A 12071-nucleotide genomic window follows, 5' to 3' on the forward strand; every position below is an offset into this window, starting at 1 on the left:
ACACATCTTACTGAATACATGTATTTAATAATAAAATTTATTGAACAATAAAAATAAGTATGCAAGCTTACTTTGTTCTGAAATGAGGTAATATCCAGAAGTTCAACTTTAAACAGACTTATTTAATTATTTCCTCTTATGTAGTTGAATTCTCACGAGAAAAACTTGTTGTCAGTCTATAGTTGCCACTATGGAAAAAAGCAGTAGTGGAGTATCTCAGGATATTTTATTTCATTCAATTTATTTGCTCTTTACCAATCAATGACATCACAGAAATAGTCTCAATGCAATTTTGTTAAAAAAAAAAAAAAGATTGTACTTTGCTCTTAGAGGGTGCCTGCTTTATAAAATACCACGTCTACAATATGCTTAGGGCAGAACTGATTGTGAAGCACAGGGCTTGGAGTCTGCGTGAAAACAGAGAAGCCAATAACCTGCTTCTCAGGTTTAAGAACTATTCGAGGGTTCCACGCCCCGCATCACCCTGTGCTTTCTTATTGGTCCTCCAGGGATGCCAGACAGCATGAACTTCAGTGACGTCAAACAAGTTCATGGAGCAGACCGTGGAAGTACTCTGGATACAACTGGTGCGGGATGCGGGTCAGGAACTGAGTCTATGACGCTCCTGCTGATGGGGACGCTGATGTTTCTTCCCTGGCTTTGGTAATGGAGCTCTTCTTCAAGACATACCCTACTGCAGACTTGACTTATCCCCTATCTCTTTATGCCTGGAAAAGAAGAACTCTTAAAATACCGATGGAAATTACAGGAAAGTATGCGATAGTAACTTCTTAGAAGCCAATGGAATGTCCACAGCATTCCTATCAATCAAGACTCTGATAGTCTGTTTCAAACTCTGTCTTCTTGGCATCTAACTTAAAACTTCTTAAATTCTAACACTCAATCTAAACTGTGAAAACTCAGAAGTGACTTTTAATAAGAAGGCTTCCGTGTATCTGTAATTCTGCTCTGCTCAATCAAACCCTTTCCTTTCAGTGTTGTGAATGCTGGCATTTGAGGGTGTGTTTGCCAAGCACGGGATACGATAAGTAGTATTTCTTAAAGTACTGGGAATAAAAATAACATTAAGTCAAAGCACACAAAGGCAAGTATTATGCATGCATTCTGGGAGATTCTTTCATTTTTGCGAGTTAAATCAAGAAGTTGCTACAAGTCTGTGAGCTATACAGTAGATTAGCAGGGCGATTTCACATAAATTCACTGAAGGAGCTTGGTAATGTGTTCTCCCACGAAACCTCCTCTACTGAGCTTAGTGACTTAGAGATGCCCCTGTGATGTCCCTTTAACATTTGAAATGCACTGTCATGTATCATGTATCATGGCTCTGTTCCTCTTTTGTCTTTTCCTAAAACATCTAGCTATGTCAGAAAAGCACACTTATCTACTCCAATAAAGGTGTTGATTATCTGATGAAAAATGTTAAAGAATATTTTGGTCATTTTATTCTCCTAACGAAAGTTTACTCCTACTTCATTGGCTTTTTCAAAACGTCATTCGCTACCTTTTAAAGAAAGCGTCCTACAGAGCAAGCAGTTTGCTGTCTGTGGGTAAGGTGTGGGTAAGGTCATCTGCCTGTGAGTAATAAGATAGAACAGGCAGTGTGCAGTGTTTTAGTTTTCCTCCTATGTTCTCAGCAGGAAGGTCCTAATCCACCATCCCTAACTTCTCCGTTACCTCAGCAGACACTGATAGGACACCTCTAAAGCTGCACTTAAGGAGGAAGAGAATGGTCAGCTTTCATTAAGAAGTATCACATCCATCTGTGGCCAGGAAATATAATGAGTACAAAGCAAAGGGAGAGGGAAAGGAAATGCCGAGCTTCTTAAGCAAATAATCCGAAAGGATTCAAAATGACCTCTGACAAAGGGTCACAAAGGACTCAAACAGCCACCAAGACAGAAGGAGAATTAATTTCCCCTAATCAGGAAAAAAAAAAAATCCATGATAAACCTTGGCTGAGGTTCTTAATCCAGTGACTGGAGAGTTGTCAGTTTAAATCACAGCATTTCTTAACTGTTCAAGTAGGCTCTAGTGTCTATTCAACATGTTTTAAAACTGAAAACAGCATTTCCCTGCCGATTCTCTGTATGGTTTTCTCAGGCTACTGTTCCAAGCAGAAATGATTAGTTCTTGACTGTTCGTCTGCATTCAACTACCACACTCCACAAATTACAAAGTTAAACCTATTTTTTCTATGATTTTTGTCTGTAATTTCATCCCTTTACTCAGATCACTGTCCCAGGAAAAATAGAATATTAAGTCACTCATGCACTCTTGATGCTGTTGAAGTTAGTCTTCTGTAGAAAAGTGTCTGGGTCCCCAAATTAAGGGAAACTAATTTTGAAAACCAACAAACACAGGTCGGGAGTTTTAGATGTACATTGACAAAATTCCCTGGTTGAAGGTAATTTTGGGCCTTACGGGAGATGGGTGAGAGCAGAGAAGTAACACAATCGATAGAATCAATGGGATTATTTTATAGATGACATTTTATGTTCTCGAGTGTCTGATGTCTACCTCCAGCTATCCACTTTGGAGACTACACATGTCATGACACTGCTGTGAGAGCTCAGATCCCTAGGATCTTTTCAGAATTTCTTTCAGAGCCTCGGGCATCATTTTTAGTATTCTTGGTGAGGATATCCACCCTTTAATATCCCACTTGGTGACATTTTTACTTATATAGCATTTCATGGTGTACAAAGTTCTTTCACATAAAAGAAAGCGTCTCATATAACCTCCCTTACTCTCAAAGATGACTGGATTTTTAGACAAATAAAAACAACAACACTGACTTTTTCTTTATACAGTTGCAAATTTCATCTGAGCATTTTCTATAAATGATATATAAAAGGGTTTAAGCAATGATATAAGTATACATCTCATTTCCATGAAGACTTAAAAAATATCAAAATATCGCATTTTGTACTCTTGTTTTATATTGGATAATTTTTACAAAGCCATGATTTAATCTGAGCCATGAGTAATTTTTTATACACATTGAAGTAATCACAGAATTCAGTGTAGGGTTGGGAAGTGTATCTCAGTATAATATACATGAGGCTCTGAATTCATTTCCTGACACCAGAAATTCCATACACACACACACACACACACACACACACACACACACACACACACACACGGGCAGGGGGAGAGACTAAGAAAGAGAGGGCAACTAAGAAAAAGAGAGAAAAAAGAAAATGTAAAAGCCAATAACAAGAACCCTTAGACTTTAGCTGAGTGTTTCACATCTCAGGAGGAGGAGTTGGTTAAGAATCCTAGATAACAGGGGTTGGGCATTTAGCTCAGTGGTAGAGCGCTTGCCTAGCAAGCACAAGGCCCTGGGTTTGGTCCTCAGCTCAAAAAAAGGAATCATAGATAACAATTACTTGCCCATTATTCTGCATAGGCATAGTGATAAGCGAGCTCATTGAATTTATGCGCATTCTCTTTTGATCATCCAATAACATCATCTGAATATTACTAATGAGAGGAAAAAGGTTTAGGGACAGTATGAAATTTGTCTGATGTCATGCAACTAATGATTGTATAATTAGATTGGTAAGTGTGATGCCTTTGTAAAAGCTATTCCTAGCTCAGAAGCAATATTGTCCCATAGCAAGAGAAAAGAAACACAGGTATTTAACATCAAAAACTCTCCAAAATTATTTAAGTCTCTAAACAAGTGAAACAAGTGTTTTTAAATCAAAGTGCGATTGACTCCTTGATTCATCACTGTCAAACTTCATGTTCATCTAGAAGCATATTGAAAAGTGTACGTGTGTGTGTCCATTTTGTTCAAAAAGTTTTTTTATCTCTCACATGCAGAAATCATGTTCAAATTCTTTACACACTCTCCCCAAAAATCTGCTACAATGTAAAAGAGAAAACATCGCATTTGTAACTCTCATGGACTCATGAAGTCACTTTGTTGTTTCCTGTGAGGAGAATAACTTCTTCACAAGAAGAAGAAATTTAAAAACTTAAAAAAAGAGAGGCCAAGGGAAGAGTGAAGGAATTGGGAGAGGAAGAGCTGAGGGAAAAGAAGGAGTGGAAAGGAAGGAATGGGAGAACAGTGTGGCAAGTAAATGGGACTCTTGCTTTACCATCTCTGGGTCAGCCTTTGAATCAACACTTTGTGCCCAAGTTTCTTGTGTACGTGTTGAACTGACTAGGTTTTACTCCTCACTAAAGGGCAGAAGTTAAGATATTTTCCCCAGATACTTGTTTCCTGAAGTGTTCACTAAGGACACTTGAGGAAGGACTAAATTAGGTTATTGGTTTCAGAAACTTAAGTTACTGTTTTATCTTTGAACTCTTCAAGGACAATAAAAATATTTCCTTCTTACAACATGAATTTACCCTGGACTTCTGTTACACGGTAAGAAAGTAACAGTGTGCATTGAAATCAGTGTTTCCTCGGATTGTCAAGTGTGTGTTAATATGCAGTTATATGGGGTCTATGAGACAATAATAATCCGTACTGGTATGTAAGTCTTTGGGCTTATCAACATTTTCTTTAAATGCTTAATATTGCATGTAATTCATTTCTAATTAGAGTATTGATAAAGCACAATTTGCTGATTGAAAGATTTTTGCTTTTCTAAGGATAAACAGTAAGTGAATTTTGCCATTACTATTGGTTTTAAACTTAAGATTTAGTGGAACACTATTTTTAAAACTTCTCTTTCTACAAAAGAATTAAAATGTTCACATAGCATAATTAATGCACTCATATCAGTGCAACAATAACTTACTTGGGATAGACTAGGCTGAGAATATTAGTACATACATTTGCAAATGTGTTATTCTTATCTTTCATCTTGTAACACTCGGATGTGTTTTGTCAAGAAATTTAGGAGATCACCCATTGTGCCTTTCCAATAAAAGTTTTACCTTGACTGTACAAAGTTCAGGGAAAAAGAGATATTGCCATTTGAAGCAGAGAATTAACTATAACACAGAGGATCTACAAGAGTCAGAACTCCTGAAAAGAGAAGGAATGGGTGAACCATGCGCGTGCCTTTGATAATTTGGTAAGTACATTTTGACTTTTGTGTGCTTTTATATGTGCTGTGGAAAGCACTGGTCTAGCATCAATGAAGAATGGTAGAGAAAAAAAGAAGTCTTCAGATATTTTCAAGATGACCCAACTAAAACAAGTACCATAAAATGGGAAAAATAAAATGATGTAAGTAAGTAAATATAGACCATGTTACAAAATGAATGCAAGGAGATTCTGTGAACAGTATTCCATTTTCTAAAACACCCAGTTCCACAGTTGTGGGCACGGAGTTCCAAGGGCCACTCAGCAAAGTCAATGAAAGCTGCATCTTCCTTGGGCCTCCAGAGAGTCCTTCTCACACTGATTTTCTTTTCATTTGTTTCATTGGGTTTATGTCTTCTCTCCTGTAAAAACTGAGACAAACTACATCAATTCCCTGAAATGACTTAGAGGGGAGGTTAATGCCCCCTTAATTAGGGACCCACCTGTCTCCTGACGAGCAGAGATTCATGGACCCCTTCCATGGTGCCTTCTGCTACAATGAATACATTTCTGAGATGGTATTATTTCCTTCTGCGCCCTGTCTGTTGACAGCTGTTGGCATGAAAAGTAGACGGTGAAGGAAAGGCTACGAGAGCATTTGAATAGAGATCAGAAAGGGAAGAAACATTGGACAAATGTGTAACTGCCAGGGCTTATCCAGGGCGAGTTCTCCTTTTTAGTGCATATAATATGATATTCACTGTGCCTCAAGGACTAAATATAAACTGTTTTTTCTAATATGATAGCTTAGAATTCTGTTGAAAGGTGTTTTTGACTGGTACATGTAGACAATTCTGTCTGGTTATACCAGAGGACAAAGCATGTCCACAATGGGGTGAGAACTTACACTGACAATAAATTGTGTGTTATTAACTATTTTATGCTAAAGTTATTCACACATGGGTATTTCTAAGTAGCAAATCATTTTTCTGGTTCAGTGCTGACTTCCTAGCATTAAGAAAGTATTTTAAGACAGTCAGGCTTTAACCCCTTCCTTTTGCTGCATTTCTCAGAATCTCACGGGTATATATAACTTGGATACATGCTGTTTTGTTTTTCAGGGAATTCAAATGTTTTCTTGTTCTTCTTCCTTCTCATTGTCTTTCTTTCATATTAAATTCAGTTCTAACAATAAAACGTAGTATCCCGAGGAGAATCCATATACCAGATATCCCATTGTAGTCATCTGATAGACAGTCAACTCCATTATTGACTTACAGAGTAGAAAACAGAACATGTATTACAGATATTTTAGATCCAATTTCCTGTCTGACCTTGAGCAAGTCCTGTGACTATTAGAACTGCAGCCACCTTTCATAAAGTTGTGTCCTCAAGCCAAACCATCCCTAAATATCTTTCTAGATTTCTAGATCTCAACAATGAAACATTGAACATTACTAATACCTTTATAAGTTTGCCTCACTTAATGGTTTCTATTATAATATAGTATTATTTATTCCATAAAAGGCACTAATGATTTTAGTTACGACTTCATCCATATGTTTAAATTTTCAATTTCTTTATCACTTACATGGACATGACTTTTCTGAGTAGGATTGAGTATTATGATCCTTTTATATGTAAAATTAAAAATAGTGAAATGTGTAGCTTTTATACTATGGGGAGGACAATATACTATCCTATTATAAATATTTAGTCAACAATGTTTTGGTATTCATTAATTTTCTAGAATTAACATGTTCTTCTACATTCAGCAATGATCTGTCATGATATTTAGTAACAAATAACACTTTGATTGACTGCTCTGAAAGAATAAAAACCAAAGGGCATGAAGTCAATGATAAAATTCCACAAGCTGGTTTGACAGTACTCTCTCTTTTCTCATGGAGTTTCTCAGAGACACTTTTAAATAGGCATAAACAAGTGTTGTCACACTGAAAATTGATTGCCGAACAGGAACAGAATAAAGAAGCTGATTTTCTGGTCTTCTGTAGTTCAAGGGCTACCTCAGAAAAAGAAGGAAGAGCACAGGGCAGGATTGGAACTGAACACTCACAACAATCAGCAAGAATGCAGGTGGAGGCCTGCGTCACAGCTCGCACCGTCTAGCCTGTGAGCATGGGCGCTGTGCCTGATTCACAGCTCACAACAAGATGTATTTAACGAAATTGGATTGTGTGCAATTTTAGTATTTCAGTTTCCCAGTTTATAAATTGTTCTTCAAGAATATCTGATACTTTCATCAAATGTGGTAAAGTGAAATTATATGAAAATAATACTTGCTACACAAACACAGAAGGTTAATTGGGTACATTCTATACAGGAAATAATGGTCTTCACAGAAACTATATATAATATATCAAATAAAAATTCCAGTGTCGGGTGCGGGATACCTCCACCCAATTGTTGGGGACCCAAAAAGCCAACTCAAGTTATTGTCATTTTTGTGGCTTAAATAAAGAAGTACCCTCATAGACTCAGGTATCTGCACATTTGGGCCACAGGTGATGGCACTGTTTGGCGACATACGGAATATTTAGGAGATGGAGTTGCTTGAGAAAATTTGGTATTGTGTGACTAATTTGATGTTCTTATAGAAGACAGAGAGAGAAGGATTTCAAGACCATATGTTTACATAAATATGTAAATGTGTGATGATTCTGTGTTTGTTGTTTAACCCATATACATCATTTTGTAGTATATCATGAGTCTTTTCTAGATCAATAAACCAATTTCAAAAATAATTGTAATTGATGTATAAAACTTTTCCTGTGAAGGTTACATAGTTTATTGAATCAATCTCCTATCAAGAGACATTAAATATTTAATAATCTTCCATAAACAATGTTGTCATGAAAATCTTTATAAACTAGGTTCTACTCACCATTAATATGTGGCTAAATTAGCTTTTCCTTAATGGAAACAAGAAAGAGAGGTGTCTTATTCTATGTGGACCACAGTAACCAATGAAAAGGAAACCAAGTAAGTAACAATAATTTGGAAAAGCAAACTAATTGTTTTTGTTGGGGTTCTGTTCTGTTTCTGTCTTTTCATAATTAGTGAGTTCAATTGTTGTGGCTTGAAGGACATGTCCCTCATAATCTCAAACATTTGCGTACTTGGCCTCCAGTTAGTGGCAATGTTTGGGAAGATTTAAGAGGTGTGACCTTTTTAGAGGAAGTTTGTCACTGGAGGCCTACTTTGAGACTCTAAAGCCTCTGAGTTCCTGTTTTCTCAGTTTCCTGCTCCTGCTGCCATTCATGACATCTCTTGCCTAAAGCCTATTGACATGCTCCCCTACATTATGGACCTGAAACCTCTGGAAGTTTAAGCTCACATAAACACTCTCTTGCATAAATTGCCTGGACCATTTTATCCCTGCGACAGAAAAGGGGTGAAAACTCCTCCCCCTGCTTCTTTGATCTCAATAATTGGAAGAAAGTTTTTCTGTAACACAAATTTATATTACCACCTTTTGCATATTTATCTTTCCTCCCTAAATAGATCTAAGGTTGCACAAACTATTTGAATCCTTTCTTGCGACAATGGCCTTTAAATTAGTAAAAGTCCAAATAATCACTTTCGATCTAAACCAGTTATTACAACAAAGGAAAATCCTGCAGATTTTTTTGAATTTGGATACAAAGAGGAAAAAGGCAAGGGTAAGTTTACAACTATAGGCAAAGCAGCCGAAAGACTTGACACTTAAATCCCAGTACTCAAAAATGATTGTCACCTCCTGTCTTCACAGGTAATCTTGAAAGGTTAACAGAAACCAACCCAGAAGGGGATAAGCTCTTCTCTTTACTAATTATGCTTCTATACTAAGCCTGTCCCTACTCCTTTCTGTCCCCCAGGTTTAATAGATTATCAGTGTATGTATAATGATTTCCTTCCACATCAGTAAGAAATACTATCAACCCCAATCTGATGGAAATATTCTGCTGTTTCTTGGAGGTACTTGTAGTGCTCAGATGAATATGTCACAAAAAAATGCTCACTCCGTTGTCTACTATCTAGTAGCTCAATAAACCTTTTTATTTCAGAGATACATAGGGTTTTATGTTTGGGTTTAGCAAAAGCTGGACTCCACACATTTTATTTTAAGCATGCTATTTTGCCATATTTATTTCAATTAATAATTATTACAAAATTTTCATCTCAACATCTCCTTAAAATATAATGTTAATTCCCACCAACGTCAAAGGAAGTTGGAGTGAAAGTGGAATACATCTTTATATAAAGAAACTATTTGCAAAAAAATGTGTCCCTTAATTTTATTTCCTGATGCTACAAAAATTATCCTGACCAAAGCACCTGAGAGGAGAGAATTTTCTTTGGGACACAAGCCTAAGTTTCAGTCCATCATTGTAAAGAAGTCAAGGTACCAAGAACTTGGAGAAGCTAATCATATCACATCCAAATCAGGAACAATCAGTCAATGCATACATGCCAGGATTCACCGTTCCCTCTCTTTTTTTATACAGAACAAAGTGTTCAAGGCGTTGAAGGCCATGCACAAGGAACAAGAAACAGGTTTAGAACTCATGAAATATGGCCCACTACTTAGCACAACCATGCTGGTAAGCTCACAGACTGTTCCAATCAGGACTTCAGTTATAACCTGAACTTTCTCAGCATGCAGGAACTGGAAAGCAAATGCTACAAATAGCTCTCTTAAGACTTACAAACGTTCCACTTTTTATGGGCCTCCCCCCGCCAAAAAAAGATACCTCAAATCAGCAGGAAGCAATTTTAAGAGAGCAACGCCACCATTCTAAGAGATGGATTGGGGTGGATTGGTTCTGGTCATTGGATGGATGAGGGATATTTGTTGTTGTTTAAGGGAGATAGTTGCAAGTTGCTATGGTCTTGGACAGGGAAGAAACACAACAAGGAAATTTAAATTGGGGATCTTTTTTTACCTTCTTTTTCTTTCCTCTACCCTTCTTTCTCTCCTATCTAGTGTTAGGGGGAAAGGGAGAGAACTAATGAAGAAAAAGGAGGAGCATTGTGATAATGGCACAAAGAGTAGATTATTGATTCTACTCTTAAACTATTAGAGCTACTACAAGTCAAAAATTCCACATTGGAATAGATATTTATATATTGATACAGAAATAAGTTATATTTGGTTACAACATACTATGTATCACGCCTGGTTAAGGTATTGTACCTAATGCAGTTCTTAAAGAGGCAATGTTAAGTTCTAGTCCTATTGAAAACTGCTATTACAAATTGTTTAGAATAATTAGGAAACACAAGTCAGACAATCAAACTCGTGATCATGTTAGATATTGTTTAGTTAATTACAGAAATATTTTTCTAAAGTTGAAAAAAGAGTAAATAGCTGGAAACAAGCAACGTTTCCCTATTCGGATGTATCATAGGTAGATGGTCTTTAAAATCCTTGGAGAGCTACAGGATATGGCATTTAAGGATATTTTACAAATAAAAGGATCTTTATGGCAGTGAGCCATGTCAGCTCTCGGCAGCACCACATTCTACTTCAAAGAAGATGATGAGCATTGAAGGACCAAATTCCTTGTGGAATTTACTTCAAATATGGCTCTGGACAAGAAGCAGCCCTTGCTTCAAATGTTGACAATATGCCATCCAGACTGGACACTGAAGATGCATGGAAGTTGATGGCAAACTTTGCCAACACAGGGTAAGCATCATTCATTTTTTTTCCTGCTTCATAAAAAGGTTTGTCAGATATTCTGGTCCAGAAGGCTGAGGATGATGCTACAAAGACACGGCTCAATGTGGGGGCAGTGTCCAGGAAGCCAGTCATCGCTGACATTGCTGTAATTTTGGAAGCTGAATCCCTGTACTTCCTGCACACTCAGGTAATATTTATTACTTTACAGGTCTCTGATGGCATCGGAGACGAGATAGTTATAGTCTCAAAGTTGTTTAAGCTGTTTAGGAGTGAAAAATTTTTCTTATGTCTAAGAAGACATTTTAGGTTATTAATGCAAGTTATGATGTAAATTAATTTAGGAAGAACTCCTTAGAATAAAATAGATAGTAGAGTAGTTTCTCCAAAGTTGTTAAATGCATATGGACAGGACATAATAAATATAACGTTACCTGACAGTCTTCCTAGTGGTTATTACTGTGTGTAGTTTCTTATGGTAAGGGAAAGAGTCTTTTATTAAGCTAGAAGGGAAGAGTGTAGAGAGACTCTTGTGCAATGTACAGAAGCATCACCTGTCAGATGAAATGTTGTTGGCCTATTAACTTAACACGAATCAGTGCAGTGGGAGTTCCAGCACAGAGAGTATTTCTGGAATAGAGTCAAGTGAGGAGAGATTTGCCCTGATCACTGAAGGAGGTGGTCCCAAGAAACAGAAAAGGTAACCAACCAAGTGCCATGACTGAGAGTAGAATAAACAGGTAGGTAATTAAGTTATCAGCTACTCAGGGAGCAAGCAAAAGCTTAATATTTCATTTACTCGTGAAATATTAACTCTCACAGTCATTATTTAGGGAAATTAGGTGCAGGTGAGAAGCCCACAATTACAATTTTCTTTTTCTCTGACCGCCCAGGGAATATTTTGCTGACCCCAGTCCTTTGCCAATTCTATACCTACCTCAGTTTACCTTGAATGTCAAAGCCCACAGTTAAGATGGATCTTCCTACGTCAATGAACTCAATAAAGACAGGTCCTCATAGATAATCTCAGGATGTAACCTTAATCTAGAAAATCCATTGTACAGATGTGTGGAGGCATATCTCAAAGGTATGAAGTTGAAAATTAATACTAACCATCACAGTTTGAAAGTGAAAAATATCAAATACAGATTATCATATCATTGCAGCAAAATTGTTTTCTAGGTCTATACATTTGTGACTGCTCCACATCTGAAGCAGTCCTAGAGTGAACTGCAACCTGAGAGCCATGAAAGGTTGAAAACAACTGTAAAAGGAAGTAGTTCACTAGCCTTGGTATTCTTGTCAAGCTTTAGCCTCTTCAGAGGCACACTGATAGATGATTCCCTTCCACTTACAACCTATGGGGTTGGGGCAATC

At 37.0% G+C, this 12071-nt stretch overlaps 1 protein-coding gene and 1 long non-coding RNA gene across 2 annotated transcripts in view; one reads left to right on the forward strand and one right to left on the reverse strand.

The window, feature by feature from the left end:
• Window positions 1–1448, forward strand: part of Gpc5 (glypican 5) — a 1404282-nt gene extending 1402834 nt beyond the window's left edge. The window contains 1 exon segment of the mRNA NM_001107285.2: window positions 510–1448. Coding sequence (NP_001100755.2) covers window positions 510–667 — 158 coding nt within the window. The 3' untranslated portion in view covers window positions 668–1448.
• A 1377-nt stretch (window positions 1449–2825) lies between these two features.
• Window positions 2826–12071, reverse strand: part of LOC148001140 (uncharacterized) — a 33644-nt gene continuing 24398 nt past the window's right edge. Inside the window, exons 2-3 of the long non-coding RNA XR_015638565.1 lie at window positions 5515–5623; window positions 2826–5442 (exon numbers count right to left, since the gene is read on the reverse strand). This is a non-coding gene — a long non-coding RNA (uncharacterized LOC148001140). The remainder of the gene's footprint in view (window positions 5443–5514; window positions 5624–12071) is intronic.

The sequence above is a fragment of the Rattus norvegicus genome, chromosome 15 (assembly GCF_021556685.1).
Source record: "Rattus norvegicus strain SHRSP/BbbUtx chromosome 15, alternate assembly SHRSP_T2T, whole genome shotgun sequence".
Lineage (NCBI taxonomy): Eukaryota > Metazoa > Chordata > Mammalia > Rodentia > Muridae > Rattus > Rattus norvegicus.